The sequence below is a fragment of the Leopardus geoffroyi genome, chromosome A1 (assembly GCF_018350155.1).
Source record: "Leopardus geoffroyi isolate Oge1 chromosome A1, O.geoffroyi_Oge1_pat1.0, whole genome shotgun sequence".
NCBI lineage: Eukaryota > Metazoa > Chordata > Mammalia > Carnivora > Felidae > Leopardus > Leopardus geoffroyi.
The window spans coordinates 108429842-108450748 of NC_059326.1; the positions used below are offsets into that span (position 1 = coordinate 108429842).

The following is a 20907-nucleotide window of genomic DNA, read 5'->3' on the forward strand; positions in this document are numbered from 1 at the left end:
CAATAAATTCTATAAGGAGGCAAAGGCCTACCACTTTTAGGTGTGCAGCGATGAGGGGTATTTCAGGACATCTCCTACTGACCAACTGTTGGGACTTCAACTTTAGGTCAACATAGACTAAGGGGGAATTGGACTTATCTTCCACCGTAAAGAACTAAAGATCAAAATGAATATATGATATACATTTTTCATGAGGTAAGACATCAGGAAACAAAAGACTGTTTAACATCTGACAGAGGACAAACGAAATGATTCATATAATGATGATACCTTACCGTCTGCTGGTATCTTTAGTTGTGGAGAAGGAGCTGGCAGTCTAGGGACAACAAAGTGGCTAGAGTTTGCAGAACACAAGACTGTCACACAGAAATAAATTATGTTCTGGAAACCTATAGAAGGTGTCCTTTGCGTCTTGAGTACTGATCATCCTGTCATGCTCTTAACGACTGAACCAGCCACATGCTCTGGTTTCTTGCGTAGTTTTTGTACCAATTACCTCTGAGACAGGCTTGAGGTATTATTACTAGGCGTGGTGTGCTGAAGATCAATAAAAGCTGACAGAGAAAGTAGAAACAAACAAACTTGACAGAGACAGGCTAAAAGTCTCACAGATACTTCTTGGTAGTAAAAAATTTAAATGCTAGATTCAAGGAGGAATTAATCTAGAGTACTTGAAAGCTGCTCTACTGAGTCTGAAAGAGGGAAGTCATGACATTCCAGATCAGCAACACCAGAATGTGCCACCTGTTCTGTAACTAAAATAACATACTGCAGAAATTAACCAAAGCTATGAGAAGAACAAATATCAGCTCTGGATTAGGTAATAAAATAATGGGTTCCACTTGGGCAAAAAATGATGAGGCAGTAGTGATGACTCAGTATTTCGGAAAACAGATCAACCATACTCTCCAAGCCAGTTATGTGAATGAACATGAGCAAACTGAGGTGGGTGGTAACACTGCCATCATACAAGAAGGCAGCAATCTTTTTACACTCTTCAAACAATCCATACCTAATGCATCCATTGTAGGTACATTCTACTGGTTTTCAATATCATTTTTAAATGATATATTAATTCCTATTTGCAGCTTTGTATGAGGAATTAATGACCCTTTTATGTATACACTTAAAATTAAGAGGTCGCGCCTTCCTCAATTTTGTGCCAACCAGTGTGCTGCTCCTAGAATAATCCCACCTTTCAATTCCGCTGACGGCCATTCTACACATGCTTAGAAACCCGAACAAAACTTAGAAAACTCAACCTGGAAGGCTTTTTGTTTCTTCAACTCTACAAATAACAAATTTCTTATCTATGATATGCTTAATTCGTCACACACTACTTTCAATACAACATCAATTATCTAAAACACTCATTAAACCAAGATATTTTACTTATTATCTTTGTTACTTGGAAAGCAAGTCCATCCCTGGAATTTTAACAATGAAAAATCTCTCAGGGTGGATCCTAAGGACAGTACAGATTCAATTTCAAGATACATATGTTCTGCAGCTACAGGTCTATATAATAAAAACTTATGGTGAAGAATCCTCTACAAATCAATGTTAGGCTGAAGACAGTGTGGTTAAAAACCTGGGAACCTGGAGACAGCCTTGGATTCAAATTACGCCTCTATCAGTTAGTAATCACATAACCTTTATTATCTGTACAATAGGAATGATTAACTCTCTCTGAATATAAAATGTTACATGTGTAACACAGAGATGATGACATGGTAAAAACAGTTAACAAATGTTAGTACTATGCATTTATATAAGGTTTGGATCATAAATTTATAAAACGAACACTAAATTACAGTCAGCAGACTATTAAAGCTATTTTGAATGTTTCTGACAATAGTGTCAAGTTAACAAGACCATGCATTAAACATAGAACTCTATCTCACTGGTTTTCTCACCCACAAAGGTATAAATATATTCTACAAAACAGCAATAAAGAGCTACACACACTTACCACACCTTGAGCCCAGTCCCTGCTATCTAAACACCATTTTCTAACATAAGAACCACGGTTCCTTGGGTAAGTGACTGATTTCAGTACTGGAGCAAGGAAAGTACAAGCCTCGAACATCTTTTTGTGCCAGAGAGTTAAGAAATTACTTACAGACCAATGGGGTCATGTCAAAAGGACATAGTAGCAGACTTTGAAAGGGCTCCCACTGGCTAAATGTGGGGTAATCTAATAATCAAAGGGAATAATGACAATATTAAAAACACAAAAATAATCCCTGAAATCAGAGTGATTGTTTTTTAAAGGGGGAGGCCAGGGGAAGGTGGGGAAAGTTCTATACAGAATGCCAGCTAACAACTGTGGGAGAAATATACAATTAGAAAATTATCACTTTGTAACAGCAAAGTAGTAGTTATTTAGGCAAAGATCATCAATGAATGCTAAAGTATTTGTCAAATACTGGCAAAAAACAATATATCCATACATTCTCAAAATATCACCTCAAAGATCACTTGTAACTTGCAGCACTGTACCTTTACACAAAGAAATACAGGTAATCCAAATTAGCATCTGCCATAATAGAAAGAACTGATAATGTGTCTTCTGATGAGACAATATTTGAAGAACATCATGGGGCGCCTGGCTGGCTCAGTGAGAAGAGCATATGACTTAGTCTCAGGGTTGTGAGTTGAAGCCCCAATTTACTTTCAAATGGCTTAGCAAAATAAAATTTATGCTAGAGAGATAGAGGTAAGATAAATATGGCAAAATATCACTCTGAATGAAGAGTATGTAATAAAGGATACTAAAAATAGGGAAGATACTACTCTTCCCATGTTTCTATAGTTTTGAAATTCTCAAAAAACAAAGATGGGGGTGGACAACATACAAATATGTCCTGCTTATTCACAGGGTGACAGACATTTCTAGCTTTCCTTAAATTTCAAGTCTTATTTAACTATCTACATTCTTTTTTTTCATTATCCTTTCCTGTGCATCCCCAATCATCACCATATTTTGACCAGTGTCCATGACACACTGCTCCCAAGAATGTTCTCTGGAAAAGCTTATCTCATTCCACCAGTTTATTAGAATTTAGTCTTACTATATATTTGGGTATACATTTGCTATAGCAGACTGGTAATTTTATTTTTAGATTAAAATACATTATATAGCTAATTACTTAAACATTAAGTTTTATTAATAAAAACTTTAACGGTAAAAAATTATAGCCTGAAATTTTAATTTTTAGACCTGAAAATCCCAAATGATATGCTTAAACATTAGAACTCCAATAATTAATCTCTGAAATGATAATGCATCAAAAGATCAAGTATCTAATTACTTCTAAATTCAAACTTTAGGCTAAAGTTCACTTTTTTGATCCCACTATATATTACACAATTATCCAAGATATGCTAATTCCAAGTTTCACGTGCACTTTTCAATCCTTATCTCTACACACATTTGTTCTACAGAATTTGCTGACATATTCATCATTCATTCACTCCTCCCTCCTAAACTCTTTTCCTCCCATCCCTTCTATCATATGGTCTTCTGTGGGTTCTTGTCCTAATGGAAAACATTTAGTAACAATTACAAACACAGAATGTGAAATTAGAAATCCCAGATTTGAATCCTGACTCTGTAGTCTCCTAGCTGTGTGCCTTTAGACAAATTTTTCTGTGATTCCATCTTCCCATATGTAAAATGTGGACAGCACGTTGTTTCAGAGTGGTTTTGGAAGGATTAAAGGTGTATAAAGGTGTCTGTTTTTTGTTGTTGTTTTTTTTTTTTTTTTAACAGTAACAGGCATCCAATCAGTACCCCAGCATATAAATCTTAGCCATTCTTATTGCTATTATTGCCTTTCTGCTCCCGAGGCTCCTGAGTCTCCATCACAGGCTTTGCCTTCTTTTCCTATTCCGTTAAATGTTTATAAATGTTTCCATCACTGTGACATCCACCCTTTCTTCACTAGAGACTCTCTACCCTCCACATCCATAGTTGTAACTACCATATATATACCAATGACGCCAATATTTGTATTTCTAGCCCAAAGCTCTCTAGTAAAACTTAGAAACTACACATTCTAGAACATAATGAACCCTTTCACCTGGGAGATCCATCAGCATCTCAAGTGTAATAAATGCAAAGCTAAACTCATTGTTTATATTCCTGGCTGGGTCTTCTTCCTAGGTTCCCTGATTTACATGATGCTCTCTTCTTTAGTCGCTCTGGCCAGAAATCTATCAATTCTATTTCATAAGTATCTCTGTTCACGATCCCACCTGGAGCAATTTTGAAATTTATTATTTCTCACTGGGTAACAGAAAACAGCCTTCTTGCATCTAAGTCTGACTGCCTGTAATCCATTCTTCATGGTCCTGCCAGAGTTAACTTTCTTAAAAGCATATAGAAACTCCTTAACAAAGAGAAAGCAGTTCTTCACGAGATCTGGACCCTGGCCATGCCTCCAGGCTCATCTCTGTTACTACTTGTGTGCTCAGGCAACTTGCACCTTTGTGTTAAGATCATCTTGTGGCCTTGACAAATGCAGTTCTCTTTTCAGGAAACACAAACTGTCCCTTCTTCATCTAACATTTACATATTCTCATCTATACTCAAGGCAGCATTCCCTTTTCTAAGACAACAAGAATGACACCTGCCAACCCTTTACTTCTCCCTCCCAGAGTCCTCCTGTAAACTCCTGAGTGCCTCCTTTTACAGCTATACAGTAGTTAACAGAGTATTTTAATTGTCTGTGTATTTGCCTATCTCCTCCCCTAATGAAAGAACTTTAATCTTTGACCCCTGGCATTTAAAAATAGTACTTAAAAAATATTTACCACACAAATATCCACTAGGCACTCCTCCTTAAAAATCATGTATTCAACTCTGCCTCAGTCATTTAAGGCAGGTATTAAGGCATAAATACTCCAAACTCCAGATGGTACCTGTTGCACAACTCTTTTGTGTAAAAGAAAAAAAAAAATCTGTGATAAAGCCTTTTATTATTAGTTGAATGCTCTTAAAAAGCCAAAATTGGGGGCACCCGGGTGGTTGAGTCAGTTAACCATCCATCTTCACCTCAGGCAATGATCTCATAGTTTGTGAGTTCGAGCCCTGCATTGGACTCTGTGCTGACAGCTCAGAGCCTGGAGCCTGCTTTGGATTCTGTGTCTCCCTCTCTCTCTGCCCCTCCCCAGCTCACACTTTTTGTCTCTCTTTCTCTCTCTCAAAAAAACAAACTTTTAAAAAAAGCCAAAACTGAATACACTAGTACCTTTTGAAAACAAAAATATAAGTTATCAAACAGAATGGTGTAAAAAATCACCAATACAGACATCAAACACACCTGTTTTCATTCTACATAAAACTTGAGAATTCTGAACTTCCATTACATTGATATCCTCCACTGGACTGACACAGCACCTTAAAATACTGCATACATCACAGGCAAGATAAAGCAGTAACAATTTATTCAGGAAAATATTAGACATCTATGCAGATGATAAACAAAAGCTCAAAGCTTAAAATATGGCCTAAACTTCACTGTTCTGAGAAGTGGGGTGCTACTGAACTGAGGAAGTCACCGATGAATCATGTGACCTTGAGCAAGACATTTTACCTCTCAGAAGCTTAGTTCCTGGATCAGTATGCAACTCATTTCACTAGCTCCTGACCTCACCGGCTAAAGTATTTCTAAGAGTGCTATATATACATTCACAAATACTTGCTGGCAGTGATACTACTTTAGTTTTGTACTAAGTGTCCTGTCCAGTGAACCCCACTATCTCTGCCACATGACAAAGCCTAAAGCCCTCCAGCTGCCAAAGCTTTAGTTTATGGCAAAGTAGTGGAGAGTGGAAAACATCAAATAGGGGCTGCTCAGGCATCCAGAATCTCATGTTCGTAATAAAGTGGCTCGTTCACTTCTTATATACAGCAATATCTCAGTTTAAATAGGCTGGTCCAAGGTTAAATCAAATAATGACTACAATGTTACAGAGCTCAGTCACTCCATCCCTTCCAAAGAACAGGACTTTGTCACACAGTCAAGCTCATAATTCCTGGATGCTCCTCCTTTCTGCAGAATTCTCTTGGGGAAGCTCCTCAGTCTCTCCGAAACAAAATCTTAGGGTGTCTCAACTCCTCATTGGCTACAGTTTTTTCTCTAGGTGGGAATCTCCAATACATGTAAAATGAGGTGCCCAGAAGAGATGTTGTCTAATAAAGGCCCCATCCAGATCTCTATTCCTTTTCTATCCAGTTGAATTTACAAATGAAGACCAAAGGGCCCCACAAGCATAAATAAATTCTTTTACTTCCAAAAAACCCTCTGAATGTGCATCTGCTGTAGAAAGGCACAAAAGAATCTTTGTTCTGCCACCCTCAGGGATGTGCACAGTGACTCACTCAAAAATGACTCCAAGTACAATGGCGCACTTTTGCCAATTCAGGAAAAACCTCTACAAGTCTACATTTAAAGATCACTATTCTAAATTCTGAAATGGATAAATAACTACAAGAATACTAAATTTTATCTTCTTACATTCCTAGCTCCCTCTTTGGCTTTTCTAATAAAAATTTGTGTTTTGTTTGTTTTTTAAGCCTTTTTCTGATTGTAAAAAGGCAATTATATCAGCATCTAGCTAAGCATGAAATTTTTGCCCAGTAAAGTTTTAAAGTCATCTGGTTGAGATGAGAAATTAAAACTGGTATTTACCTGTATTTCTCCGAAATTTCCTGCACATGTGTTTTTTGTTCGTGTGTGTGTGTGTGTGTGTGTGTGTGTGTGTTTTAAAACTAAACAAAAAAGGAGTTTCTATCTGTACTACTTATGATGAATTCCAAGGTAAAACAGTCTCTTCATGGCAACTGTACTTTACTCATGTTTTAATTAGAGGATATTAATAGCAAATGTTTGCCATTTTGGCCAAACTTCATCAGTCTTTTAATCCCAGCACTTCAAATATTGGACCAAAAGAAACCACCACCAGAAGAATAGGGGAACAGTAAGTATTTTTCACATTGCTTTTTTTGTAAGTTTATTTACTTTGAGATAGAGCACACACAGGAGCAGGGGAGGGGAAGAGAGAGAGGAAGAAAGAATCCCAAGCAGGTTCTGTGCTGTTAGCACAAAGCCCAATGCCAGCTCCATCTCACAAACTGTGAGATCATGACCTGGGCCGAAAGCAAGAGTCAAATGCTTAACCCACTGAGCCACCCAGGTGCCTCACATTGCTTTTCTTTTTAAAGTCATTTAAAAAATATCTGGAAACCTACTATGTACAAAGTATTGCATACTAGGCACTGGAACATAAAGATATCTTATTTTCAAGGAGCTTACAGACCAGCCAGAGAGACAAACATGCAAGTAATAATAACAAAGTAATTACTGTGGTGGAGGAAGGTGTCAAACATCCCGGGAACACTGAGGAGTGGAAAAGTGAGCAAACTGAATTTGCCAAGCCAGAGGATGGCTTACCACTAAGGAAATGGCAAGCTAGTACATATGGCTACCATTTATTGAATGTTGATCACAGGCACGTTGCTAAATACTTTGCATATATTATCTCATTTAGTCCACACAAAAACCCCAAAATGATATTCAGTCTTAAAAAAGTTAGGTAACTTGCCCAGGGTCACTCAAAGTCTCAGTGCTGGAATCCACACTTGACATAAGGCTTGTCCAAATCCAAAATTCCAGGGCTATAAATACTGCACCATACTTTCCCCTCTTGTTAAAGCAAAGAGACCGGAGAATATGACACAATGAACAATGCTTCTCACTGCTATCTATATATCACAACTACTTAAGAAGCTCTCTGTAAGTACTAATGCTTAACACTCCATTCCACAAGGTTCTAATTCAAGAAAAAAAGGGTGGGCATACACATTAAAAAAAAAATTACCTAAATTGAGAAATATACATAGCCTAAGTTTAGAAGTACAGTGTTAAGATATTTGTAAGTAGTTAAAAGGCCTGTTTGGGGTGGGGGATGATAAGGCTAGAGTGCCAGGTAAAAGATCATGGAGGACTTTATCTGTTTATACATATCACAAATGGTACGTGCTGCCTTCACTTTCTTGGGACTTATTTCCAGGATCCTCATTCATCAATCCAGTGAAACCATTCTGATAGACAAAATCCAAAGAATTTATCAGTCCTCACTTTTCTTGAACTCTCTACAGCATCTGACATTACTGATAAGGCTTTGATTTCTGTCTGCTTAACACCCTCCTGTAGCAGCACTCTTCTGTTCTCCTCCTACCTCTTTAACAACTTCTTTTCACTCTTTTGCAGTTTTCTTTTCCTTGTCCCATCTCTTTAACAGGAGAGCACCCAAAGGGGCTGTCCTACTCTCATTCTGCTTTTCATCCTGGTCATTCCTACCAATCTTATGACTTCACCTATAATCAACATGCTGTAGACTCTCATATCAACTCAGATCCACGGCCTGGTTTGATCTTAAGCTCAAAATTCTTAATGAGCATCCCTATTCTGTATCCCTTGCACAGAGTCTCAAACCCCTTCCAAAATTGAATCTCCTCCTACCCTAATTCTTCCCCGTAATGATGCACTCTTCTTTAAAATTTTTTTAAAAATGTTTACTTATTTTTGAGACAGAAAGAGCGTGAGCAGGGGAGGGGCAGAGAGAGAGGGAGACACAGAATCCGAAGCAGGCTCCAGGCTGTGAGCTGTGACCACAGAGCTCAACGTGGGACTTGAATTCACAAGTGTGAGATCATGACCTGAGCCAAAGTCAGACACACACCTGACTGAGCCACCCAAGTGCCCCAATAATGCACTCTTAAGCATGCAGTTACCCAAATCAAGAATCTAGAAATGATCTAAATTTCTGCTTTGCTCTTGCACCCAGCCAAAACCTGTTCCCAACAAGCAGAAGACAGGAAGGTTTTGCCAGACTTAACCTGGTGCTATTAGAAAGGCTTGAGAGGAACCTAAGGGCAGGGTGTATTTTGGCCTTCAAATGCAACTTCTGGGGCTGAGAAACACCTGTCTCAAAAGTAGGTCTGAACAGTGTGAGGCAGACAATTCAAAAGGGTAGCCAAAAGATGAGTTAAGATACAAAGGAGAGACAGGTGTAGATCAAAGAAATCACCAAGAGAGGAGGTACAAAGTTCAGTCCAGAGATAAAACACAAAAATGCAAGGTAGCTTCATAGTCCTCTTGGTTGCTGGAAAACAGGCAGAACAAATTTATGGTAAAAGATGTGACAACAGTGCTTTCCTCTTGGAAAGGGCATTGATTGGAAGGGGCAAAGGGGCAGATTCTGAAGTGGTGGTAATAGTCTATACTTTGATTTCAGTGATACCTAAATATATGTGTAAAAATTAAGCTGGTAATATACTTACAGTATATGGACTTTACCGTACGTGTATTATAGTCAATTTCAAACTTCGAAAAAAAAAAAAAAAAGCCAGTTAACACTTTGGGCCAATTCTACCTCCTCACTATCTCATTATCCCATATGCTACTGCCTTATCTCACACTTGAACTACTTCATTTGTTTCCTATAACCAGGACCCGAGCTCCTGGTTTCCCTGTTATCCTGGTAAAATCATTGAAGGTCTTATCTTTCATTCAGAAAAGTAGGCTGTTTCGGACAAAATGTTGCATGTTCACCCTACCTATAAGCCTTCCTGCCTTTGTTATAGCACCGTACTTCCTCTCCAATACATCTTCTACAATGCCCAGAGTAATCTTTGTAAAGCTTATCTTCAGGCTCTAAACCCTCCAATGTTTCTCCTTTATTCATAAAATCAAGTTCAAATCCCCAAAATGATCCAACCCAGCTAGTATATCCAGCTTCAACATTTAACATCCAGCACCATGTACCACACCCTACAACCAATATGTGATGTTTTGCAACCTTTATTCATTATCACATCCTTTCCAAAGTACATTTTTAGGCATTTTTCCTAAATGCTGCCCCCACCCCAAATCAAATATTAAGGAATGAAATTCTGTCAGGGAGAACTTAGTTTTAGAAGGCTATAAGCCACAGTAAGATTTTTTTCACTATGCCCCAAAGAAATAATTTTTGTCCCTTTGGGGATGATATCACCCCAATGAGGAATGCATGCTAACAGAGAGGGTTCTTATTCTACCCATATACTTTGCCTTTGCTGTTGTTCCTCTCTGCCTGGAAAGACCTCCCTTCTGGATATCATAGAGACAGCTATTCACAGTGTTTAAGATTCAATTAACTGCTCCTCAAAGCTTTTCCTCTCCCACTTGCAATCCAAAGTATCCTATCCATACCTTTGTCACTAATAACCTTAACATTTTACTGATGTTTTCATGACTGTCTCTTAAGTCATTGAAAAACAGGGACTATATCCAATTTCTTTCTACAACCTTGGCTTTTAGTATTGTGTCTGACATATTTGTTAAAGGAAAGGATAAATTAGTTATTACCTAGTTGATATAACCATACAACTCAGCTTATCTCAGACAGTCCCTCTTTAACCTGTTATTGACATAAACATTAATAATGCCTCAAAATAATGTGGATAACTTATATTGCTAATTTACCTAAGCATGGTAATTCTAAGCAAGACTGAAACATGATTAGATGTAAGTATTAAAAAGAATATCGTACAGTCACCTGGGTGGCTCAGTCAGTTGAGCATCCTACTATTGATTTCAACCAAGGTCATGGTCTCGTGGGTCATGGGATCGAGCTTCAATGGTGACAGAGCAGACAGAGCCTGCTTGGGATTCTCTTTCCCTCTCCCTCTGCCCCTCCCCTGCTCATGGATATGCTCTCTCTCTAAAAATAAACACTTAAAAAAAAAAAAAAAACACTATAGCAGTGATATAATTAAAAAATGACTCAAAATACTCAGAGGTAAAATTAAATGAGGGCCTGAAGTAGGGTAACAGAGCAGGGGAAAAGAAGGTAGATATTCAGGACATAAAATTAACAAGGTTTAAAGGCCAGTTGGATACAGAGAAGATTAGCAGGGGGAATCAAGAGTGAAAATATGAATTTCTAGACTGAGCAAATGGAGCAGTCACCAACAGAATATTAAAATGGAATGATGAGTTTTCAATTTAGGACTAGTGACTGAAGAACCTGGAGGACAATTTAGTAGTTAGATATATGGATCCGAAGCACATAAAAGGTAGGTTAAGATGGACCAGGTATCAGCACATAAATATTAACTAAAGCCAAGCTGCTGAATGGCTTCCCAGGAGGTACAAAATCAGCAGTTCTAATTGACAGAAACTATTATCTATTTAACATGAAGACCACACAAAATTCTAAATTTTGTTTTAACACATTTATCCATTATTTAGTACATGCAAAGCATGATATTAAACACTAACAAAAAGAAACCCTAAGAGAGTTAAGGAACTAACTCTGAGGTAAAATGAAAGGTTACAGACAAAGAATGATGCTAGATACAGACTGAGCTGAGGAAAAGCCAAATTCAAGGCCTGAATTTTGACTGTAGTATCTTTAACTTTGGTGTAAAGACTCAAAATGAGTACCTTAACAGCTTTCATTGATTTAGAGCACTAAGCTTTGCAGAGTAGTTAAGTCTAAAATTTACCGTTAAAAAAAAAAAAAAAAATCTCTGTGATGTGGAAATCAGAGAACTAGCTAAAGAAAGACAATGTGCTGTGAAGCTGGAACTACAAAGTAGGAGAAATAGCCAGAAAAGTAAAAACTGTTAGAACGCATTCTAAGTGGTATACTTTTAAAACACATTTCCACATTCAATGTCTGGGTCACTAAGATTAAGATGATAGTTTCATGTAAGGACAACAGATGATGGTTCAAAATAAAGGGAGTACTAGTTCTGTCCCAGAAACACACAGTAGACTTCTTTACTCATTAACTACACAATGCAAACAACTGACTACAAGATTATAAGGCAGTCATTCTTATCTATTTGTGTATCTTTTCATAACGCTTTGCACCCACTAGGGATTCACAAAAATAACCTGTATGAATTTTATACCCTTCTATTATACACTTCATTGGTTTGGCTTTTCTTCTCCTGCACTGTTTGCTGCCACTCATCCTCTTTACTGGTTTCTGCTCTTCTCCCCTGATCTCGTAGTACTCAAGTGTGCCATGGGACTGTCTTCGGTCCTCTTCTATTCTCTGTGTACACTCACAGCCTTGTTAATTTCATCTAGTCTCATGACTTTAATATCTGAAGCTAATGACTATAAAATTTCTATCTGCAGCCCAGACCTCTCTAGAGAAAAACAAATTTGTATATGCAACTCCTTACTCAACATTTCTAACAGACATTTCAAACTTGAAATGTTCAAAACTAAATTCCTGATCTTCCCTCCCTAAACCTACTCCTGCAGCTTCTCCCCACCCCACCTTGATGGTAACTCCAACACTCCACTTTTCAGGCTGAAGACCTTGAAATCTTGTTCGATTCTACTTTTCCTCAAAGCACAAAGCTAATTCATTAGCAAATCCTACTGGCTAAACCAGAGTTATTTCCATAATTGATTACTTCTTATCACCTGTATTACTATCACTTAGTCTGAGTTACAATCAGCTCTTCCTGACCTTAACATGATTATTTCTCCTTGATGTGCCTGCTTCTTTGTCCCCTTGCTCTCATATAGTCTATTCTCAACCCAGCAAGCAACCCGCGGACGGGTGCTCTTTAAAAAATTAGGTAGGATAATATCACTGCTTTGGAACCCTCCGGCAGCCCCCTCTATCACACAAAATAGAAGTTAAGATATTTCCAATGATTTACAAAGTCCTTAATGATATACTCCCTCCTACACCACAATTTTTTTTTCATGTTTATTTATTATTGAGAGACAGAGAGAGACAGAGCGTGAGCAGGGTAGGGACAGATAGAGAGGAAGACGCAGAATCTGAAGCAGGCTCCAGGTTCTGAGCTGTCAGCACAGAGCCCAACGCAGGGCTTGAACTCACAAGGTGTGAAATCATGATGTGAGCCAAAGTTGGATGCCCAACCGACTGAGCCACCTAGGTGCCCCTACAACAACTGCCTCCATGACTTCATCTCTTAGAATTCTCACCCTTGTTAACTCTCCTCCAGTTACTAAGAGCTCCTTGCTGTTCCTTGAATGCACCAGACATACTCTCCTCTTGGGAGCGCAATCAGTATTCCTTCTACTTAGAAAGCTCTTTCCTCATATATCTCCAGAGCTAATTCCATCACATGTATCAAGCCTTAAATGAAAATTCGTCTTCTCAAAAACTGTAACACTGACATCTTATTTAAACTGCAACTCAGCCCTTGCCCCTTGCTTCCAACCCCTTCAATCTTTTTTAAATTAGCAATTACCACAGAATAAAATTTTAAGAATCCATTAAAAGAATAAAGATTTCCTGAGAAGAGAAACGAATCTGTGAGAATTTCAAATTGCCACAAATAAATCATCACTTGGATTCAGGTTTACCACTTCTGTACTCAATTTTGTACTGCAAACAAATTCTATACTCACTTAAAAGCAATGCCAATGAATCAAGCAAGTTTTGCTGCTAGATATCTGGACTCTAGACTGTATCGCCAGCAGTTGGTCAGCATTCCCTTAAAGCAATGCTGCTGCTTTTCCAGTAAAACAAGATAAAGTACTTAATGGGGCACACATTGCTCAACATAATTTTGTGAAAAGTTCAGAAAATTCCCCAAGACTCAAAAATGGGCCATTTCAAACTAGTAAATTCTGCTATTAAAGAGAAGTAGAGACACCTGGGTGGCTCAGTTGGTTCAGCGTCTGACAGGCTCAGGTCATGATCTCATGGTTCGTGAGTCTGAACCTTGCATAGGGCTCTCTGCTGTCAGTACATCACCTGCTTAGGATCCTCTGTCCTCCCCCCCCCCGCCCCTCCCCCACTCTCTCTCCCTCTCAAAATAAATAAAAACTTAAGAAAAAAAGGGAAGTGTGATATTCCCAGTAAGTGTGAATTTATCATAAATTGTATTTAGAAGCAGAGCAGGGGAGGGTGGGGAGGCCTGGGTGGCTCAGTAGGTTGGGTGTCCGACTTCGGCTCAGATCATGATCTCACGGTTGGTGGGTTCGAGCCCTGCATTGGGCTCTGTGCTGACAGCTCAGAGCCTGGAGCCTGCTTGGGATTCTGTATCTCTCTCTCTCTCTGCCCCTCCCCCACTCACGCTCTGTCTCCGTCTCTCAAAAATACATAAATGTGAAAACCTTAAAAAAAAAAAAAAAAAAAGCAGAGGGTTGCAGAGGGGTGCCTAGGTGGTTCAGTCAGTTAAGTGTCAGACTCCTGATTTCAGCTCAAGTCATGATCTTATATATAGATAGTGAGTTGGAGCCTCATGCTGTCAGCACAGAGACTGCTTGGAATTCTCTCTCTCCCTCTTTCCCTCCGCCCCTTCCCCACTTGTGCTTTCTTGCTCTCAAAATAAATTAATTAAATTAAAAAATAAATAAATACAAATAGCAAAAATAAAGGAAGAAAGAATTTTTAAAAATTTTTAAAAGAAAAAAAGGAAAACTTACATTATGCATTGGAAGCCTTATGTAATAGTTTCTAATTATATAAAAACTATAGCAAATTCACCTGTGAAGGTGAACACTTTCAATTAGCTCACAACGATTTCAAGAATCATCACAGGGAAACTAAAACACATGGGATTATAAATGTAGGTCTCAAAATGAGAACTCTGGAAAGTGGCAGAATATGCCTTGTTTCCATTCAAAGATCAGGACCCCCCCCCCCAAAACAAAGTTTGACTTACCACAACTACAGCTACGGCTTGACTAATGTCATGTCCCAAAAGGTCAGCCCAAAGTTACTGAAACCCACTATGCAAAGCACTATAAATCTGAAAAAACCTACAAAGTGACTTAGTAAGAAAGCAATTAATTTCATTTATTGCAACTATATACAAGACAATCCACCGATCTGTTCACGCTGTTGCCAGTTTTTGCTTTTTGCTTTAGGAAACATACCATGTATTACAGAAACTTCTCCAAATCAAGGAAAACCTTCCCCCCCCCCCAAAAAAAAAAATTTAAGCACTCTATAAGGCTGTGCAAAATTAAAAGGTTTCAGATACCAGTCTGAAAATCAGCCTTCAGGTCTGATGATGAAAATCATTTAAGCGTATGCCACTGATGCTAACCCAATATACCAAATTCTGGATCCAAGCACAAAATACTGTAAAATTTCCCGCTGACAGTTTGAGAAAGTACCACAAGAACAGATCTTTAAATATGCATCATCCACTCCCAGAATTCATCATCTGACTGGATGCAGTTTTAAAGTGCTTTTGAAAACTTTCTTTTCTAGGCAATAAGTTACTTCTTAGCAACGTGACTATTCACTTATAATGTCTACTTCGTTTTTCAAAGTCTATCTACCTAAGGGTACTCTCCCTCCAAGACGCACATTTTGCCCTGACAAAATACAACTTTGTAATGGTGTCTTCTTATCGAAAACACCAGGAAGTCACCGGCAAAGACGGGTGTACGAGAAAGGCGGCATCTCGAGCAAGAAAGGCGGTCATCACCTCGGCGAGAAGGGCCTGGGTGAGGGCGGGGGAACGTAGAGAACAGATACACCGGCAGCAGGTGCGAGGATCTGGCAAGGGGACAGTCGCCGCAGGTTTCGGACCGACAAGGGGATGTTGTCCATTGGACAACTAGAGTCCACCAACCTTACCTCGGGGGTCCGCTCGGGAGGCTTCTTCTTCAGCGCCTGCCTAGCGCCGGGGTCCACGGGCGAGTTCATGGCCGCTGCCCCGGCCCCCGTGCTCCCTGCCTGGCCTTAGCAGCCCACGAGACAGCACATTCACCTTAGGTAGGGGGTCTACACCTTCCAACCCCGAGGTAGAGAACTCCGGACGGCCCCGGGGTCAGCGCTCAAGCAAACAAGCCTTCGCAACGCCCGCCCAGGGCCTCAGCCCACGCGCGACTGGCCAGAGGGAAGCCCACACGGGGGCGGAAGGGGGGATATTGCGCATGCGCAAGACGGGCGAGCACGCAAACGGGCGCCCAAGGGCGTGTCTCCGGGGTGACGTAAAAACTGGGGTGGTGCATTAGGACTCTTCCGGCTCTTCGTGAGATTTGAAGAAGCGTCGCGAGATCTCACCTAAACCGGCCACAGGATTCGCCTCGGATTTGCGGTTTCGGCCGTTTCAACTTCCGGCTCAGGGGCCGGAAATGCGTTATGACGGACTAAAGAGAAGTTTCCTGTTGGGGCAGAACGGTGGGGTAAGCGTTCTAGGTAGGGGGGTTCAGTTTGTGCCCAAATCCGGAAGCTCAGGGCGTGGCCAGGCCCGGGCCAAACTTCAGTTCTGCAACTCCGACGCCCCTCCCTCGGACAAAGTGCAGACTTCGCTGCTACCGTTTAGCGAGCAAGGAAGTTCATTCCCTCTCTTCCTTACATTTGTTGAAATAAAACGAATCTCCTGTGGAAGGAACCCTCCAGGAAGTACTTGCTTGCCCTGTCTTTTACGGACGTACTGAGATCGGGACAGAGAAATCAAAAGCCTCGCGGCCTTGAGCCTCAGAGATTGGCAGGCGCTGATGGCGCGGCCCGTTCAAAGTTAATGCAGGTTCGAGAAGTCGAGTCTGTACTGTATTCACATAACCAGTGCCCAGGGCAGCCCTCCCTCAACTCAGCCTTTTCCTCAGGTGGGTAGGGTTTAGGGTCGTCGGGACTTGAAGTCACCAATTTCGCACATTTTACATGCTAGCCTGTTCCCCAACAGTGCGAATACAACACATTTCCATTTACAAACTACTGGTCTCTTGGTAAGAAAAACAGACCAAACTTCATAATAGCCAGGCACCCGCAGGTGATGTTTTCACTGTGAGACGACTGATACAATTCCAGAATCCATCGTTCCAGGACAGTATTTTTCATGGCTGTCTTTAGCCCACAGATGGGCCGCACTGGTCTCAAAATGCGTCACTTTGTAGCCATCATAGGCATAATCCTTTTTACTGAATTTGAAGCCTTTTGAGATCTATACCACATCTACGTACATCTTTGTATTTCTCACAGCAATTAGCACAGTTCACTAAGTAACTCGAAGTGATTTAGGATTATGTTATTCACTCTTTTAATGACGTAGTAAGAATTAAAATTATATTTTAGAACAACAGAAAGTAAAGAATTCAGGCTGCAACATTTACCTTATCTGGGACCTGGTAATGATGGCTGTTAATAATAGTTTTGTTTTCCGTTGGTCGTTGGGCTTGCCCAAACTTGAAGTTTACAACATAATATTAGCACATTTCTTTTTTGGGTATAGGTCAAAAACCTTACCAGGGAAGTTGTGGCTCAGCCATTCTGGAGATAAATTGTGGAGAGATCACAAGGAATTGCAATGACCCTTTTTCGACATTTTTTTGTGCGTATAAACAACCTCTCAAAGTCTGCCTAGGATTTTAAAGGTTTAGCCCTTCCATTCTTCAAGGATCAGTTTTTAGGGCCACTTAAGTATTTTGAAAGAAGGTAGAGGAATTAAAGCATGATGACCATGAGCTTGGACTTTAGGGACAAACACTGAATGTGTGTCTATAATAGGCCATTTCTATTTGAATCACTTGGTGAAGTTACTTAGTATCTCTGAACTTCAGTTCCCTTATCTGTAAAATGAGAATAGTAAAGGACCCCATTGCTTTGGAATTCTCAAGATTATATGAGATAATTCATGTGAAGTACTTAGGATGTTGCCTGCATAATGCAAGCACTTTGTTATTCCTATTACTTCACCTCTGAAAAGTGATTTCTCTAAAGCAGAAATTCGAGTTTGAAGAACTGGAAAGTTTTTTTTTAAATGCCTAATTTTTTTTTCTTTAATAACTTTCAAACAGGGGCACCTGGGTGGCTCAGTTGGTTAAGCGTCCAACTTCGGCTCGGGTCATGGTCTCGAAGTTCGTGAATTCGAGCCCCATGTGGGGCTCTATGCTGATAGCTCAGGGCCTGGAGCCTGCTGTGGATTCTCTGTCTCCCTTCTCTCTCTACCCCTTCCCTACTCGCACTCTATATCCGTCTCTTAAAAATAAACATTAAACATTAAAAAAAAATAACTTTCAGAAACACTGAGGTATTCATGAAGATGTGGAACAAGAACTCTCACAAACTGCAGATTAAGTGTTAACTGGAAAACTGCTTTGGCAAAAAAATTATGTAGTAAAGCTGAAACATACCCTTTGACAATCCTTGATGTATGTCCTGAAGAATGCCCATGTACACCAGAAAAGATGAACAAAAATGTTCATTGTTCATATTAGCCAAAAAATAAAACATAACATGTCCATCAATAAGAGAATGGGTATATTCTGGTATGTGCATTCAGTAGCATATCGACTGCATAATACATGGATGAAACACCTGCAGAGTGTTGAGAGGAAAAAAGCAAACCACAAAATATCAAGTATAATTATATGCTTGTTCAAACACAAGCAAAATTAAATTATATCACATAGGGATGCAAAGACAGATAAAATTATAAAGAAAAAGGGAGATGATGTTCACAAAAGTCAGGTTGGTAGTTAGAAAAATAAGAAAGAGGATTATATCAGGACAGGACACGTGGAGGAAGGGGCTTCTAGGTTACTAAAAATGATTTACTTCTTGACCTAAGTGATGGTTACATTAGTGTATATTAATTTTTCTGTATATAATATTTCATGAAAAAATGAATTAACTATACAAAAATAACTTACTTTTAGGCTTTACTATAAGACAACAACAGTGAAAACAATACATTAATGTTCATGGTAGCTATACAAATTGAAATTAAAGCACATTTTTTTTTAAGTTTATTTGAGAGACAGTGTGCGTGTGCCTGTGCACAAATGGGGGTGGGGGGCGGAGAGAGATGGACAGGGAGGGAATCCCAAGCAGGCTCCTTGCTGTCAGCACAGAGCCCAAAAACTGTAAGATCATGACCTGAGCCGAGTCAGATGCATAACGGACTGAACCACCCAGGCACCACACACACATTTTCAAAATCTATCTTGTCCTTACCATCTTTTATGTGCTGGTATGCTGAAAAAAGTGAATTGACACTGAAAGCTCTAATAGCTACTTTCAGAGAAAAGGCCACCTTTGGGATGGGATTCACCAGTACTACCTGGTAGATACCAGGTACGAAAGGAACCATAATGGCTCTGAATACAAACGGTTTACTAACTCCTAGGAAAAACAAAACATGGTTAAATCTTAAAAAGAAAAAATGGCTTAACTCCTTACCCTACCTTATTTTTCTCCATTGTACTTACCACAACCTGACACCATATTTTCGTCTATCTCTTCCACTGGTGGGAAATATGTAAACTCCATGAGAACACAGAAGAAGGTTTGTGTTATTTATTGGCATATCACTGGCATCGAGACTTGTGCCCAGCACATAATAAGTGCTCAATCAGTGTTTGTTGAATGAATAAATGAAACAACCTAAGGACTAAGTAATTAAGAGGGGATTTTGCTATAAAAAAAAGATAGGCACTTGATTGCTCTCCAATGGCAAAGAAAGTTCTGGCTAAGCAAATGCTTTAGGCAAAACCAAATCCTAATTAGGCAGACATACTCATAATGTCTGTCTTTCCAAAATAATAGCAAACCAACAAAAACATGCAAGTAAAGAGCCCTGTTTTTAATAGCACCTAGAATAAAGTAAAGAATTGAGATTTGGTATATGCTGGGAGTCTGAGTCACTATGAAAAAGAAGAGCATTTTCTGGCCCAAATCTTTAAGTAAGGTCAATTACGGTTATTAAATCAGGACCTGAGGGTGAGGTCTAGGAATTAATATTTCTCAAAAGCTACATAGGTATTTCTAATATGTGGCCAGGTTTGAACACTACTTGAAACTAACTCAGGTTCTGGACTAGTCTGACCCAACTAATTCCAGACCTTTCATGCAGTGAATGATACTGACCTGTAAGTGCTGGACTAAATGTGCGACACAAAAGTGGCATCACAAGTTTCTTGAGAAAATAATATCACCCTTATACTTAACACATTTCAACAGTGTTATTCCCCTGAAGACTATTTAGGTAACACTGCCTTTACCAAGAATCTGAATTTGAGCATTGAGGTGTATACATCTATTTTTGGACTGCCCTTGTTAAAACAGTCACTTGGAAAAAAGGAAGCTCAAGCCTCTTCAACTTAATACTCTCCTTAGAGTAAATACAGGTTTATCTTATCTGCTGGAGGTCTGATCAGTGTTAACCCAGAGACTGCAATCTGATGAAGGGATCAGACTAGGCTCATACTTTCACCAGAAAGTCCCTTTAAAAAGAACTAGAAGGGACCAAGTCTCAGGAGGTAGCATATGCTTTAAGACCACCAAAGTTCTGACAAATAATGAATGAATACTTCACATATTCTTTAAAAACATCTTTAGGGCTGCTTATAGTTTTTTGTTTTTTTTTTTTAAGGGAAGTCTCAAATGTTAAACCTAGAACAAACATGACCAAGTCCATGGTCTGCACTCCAAAGCAAGGATAAGCAGCTCTATACTCTCCAACCTCTGCCTTTCTATCTAAGTCCTTCCTACTCAGAACTACAATTCCCCAGCTCCCATTGTACCTTCAACTCACTTTGGTCTTGTTTGCCATCCAACTCCTACATTCTACATTGGCAAAAACAAAGAAATACCAAATAATTTTTTACAATACATTTGTCACCACATAGTAGTTGGAAACCATTCTCTTCTGAGAAACAAAACAAACCCTCAAAGACTACACGATCTCAGATGAAATTCTGTATTTTCAGATTCTTATTACCAAAATCATTCCTCTACACTTGTCAGAAATGTTACAAGATACCATTTATATACAGGAACAGCACATATAGACACAGGTACCAATTATAAACTTTTAAAATATCTGACGGATGATACCCAAATACTTGATACTTCCTCTCTGCTTTAAAATAGTGCACTTATTTTCTTTGGTCA

The 20907-nt window shown here is 39.3% G+C and overlaps 1 protein-coding gene across 14 annotated transcripts in view; it reads right to left on the bottom strand.

The window, feature by feature from the left end:
* Nucleotides 1-15957, bottom strand: part of RAPGEF6 (Rap guanine nucleotide exchange factor 6) — a 191365-nt gene extending 175408 nt beyond the window's left edge. For 12 of the 14 annotated variants that reach the window (XM_045487928.1, XM_045487967.1, XM_045487913.1 and 9 more), the window contains exon 1: nt 15649-15957. In XM_045487928.1, the coding sequence (XP_045343884.1) occupies nt 15649-15717 (69 nt within the window). In that variant the 5' untranslated portion in view covers nt 15718-15957. The remainder of the gene's footprint in view (nt 1-15648) is intronic. The other 2 variants (XM_045487938.1, XM_045487943.1) reach the window with 2 other exon arrangements.
* Between the last annotated feature and the right edge of the window lie 4950 nt (nt 15958-20907).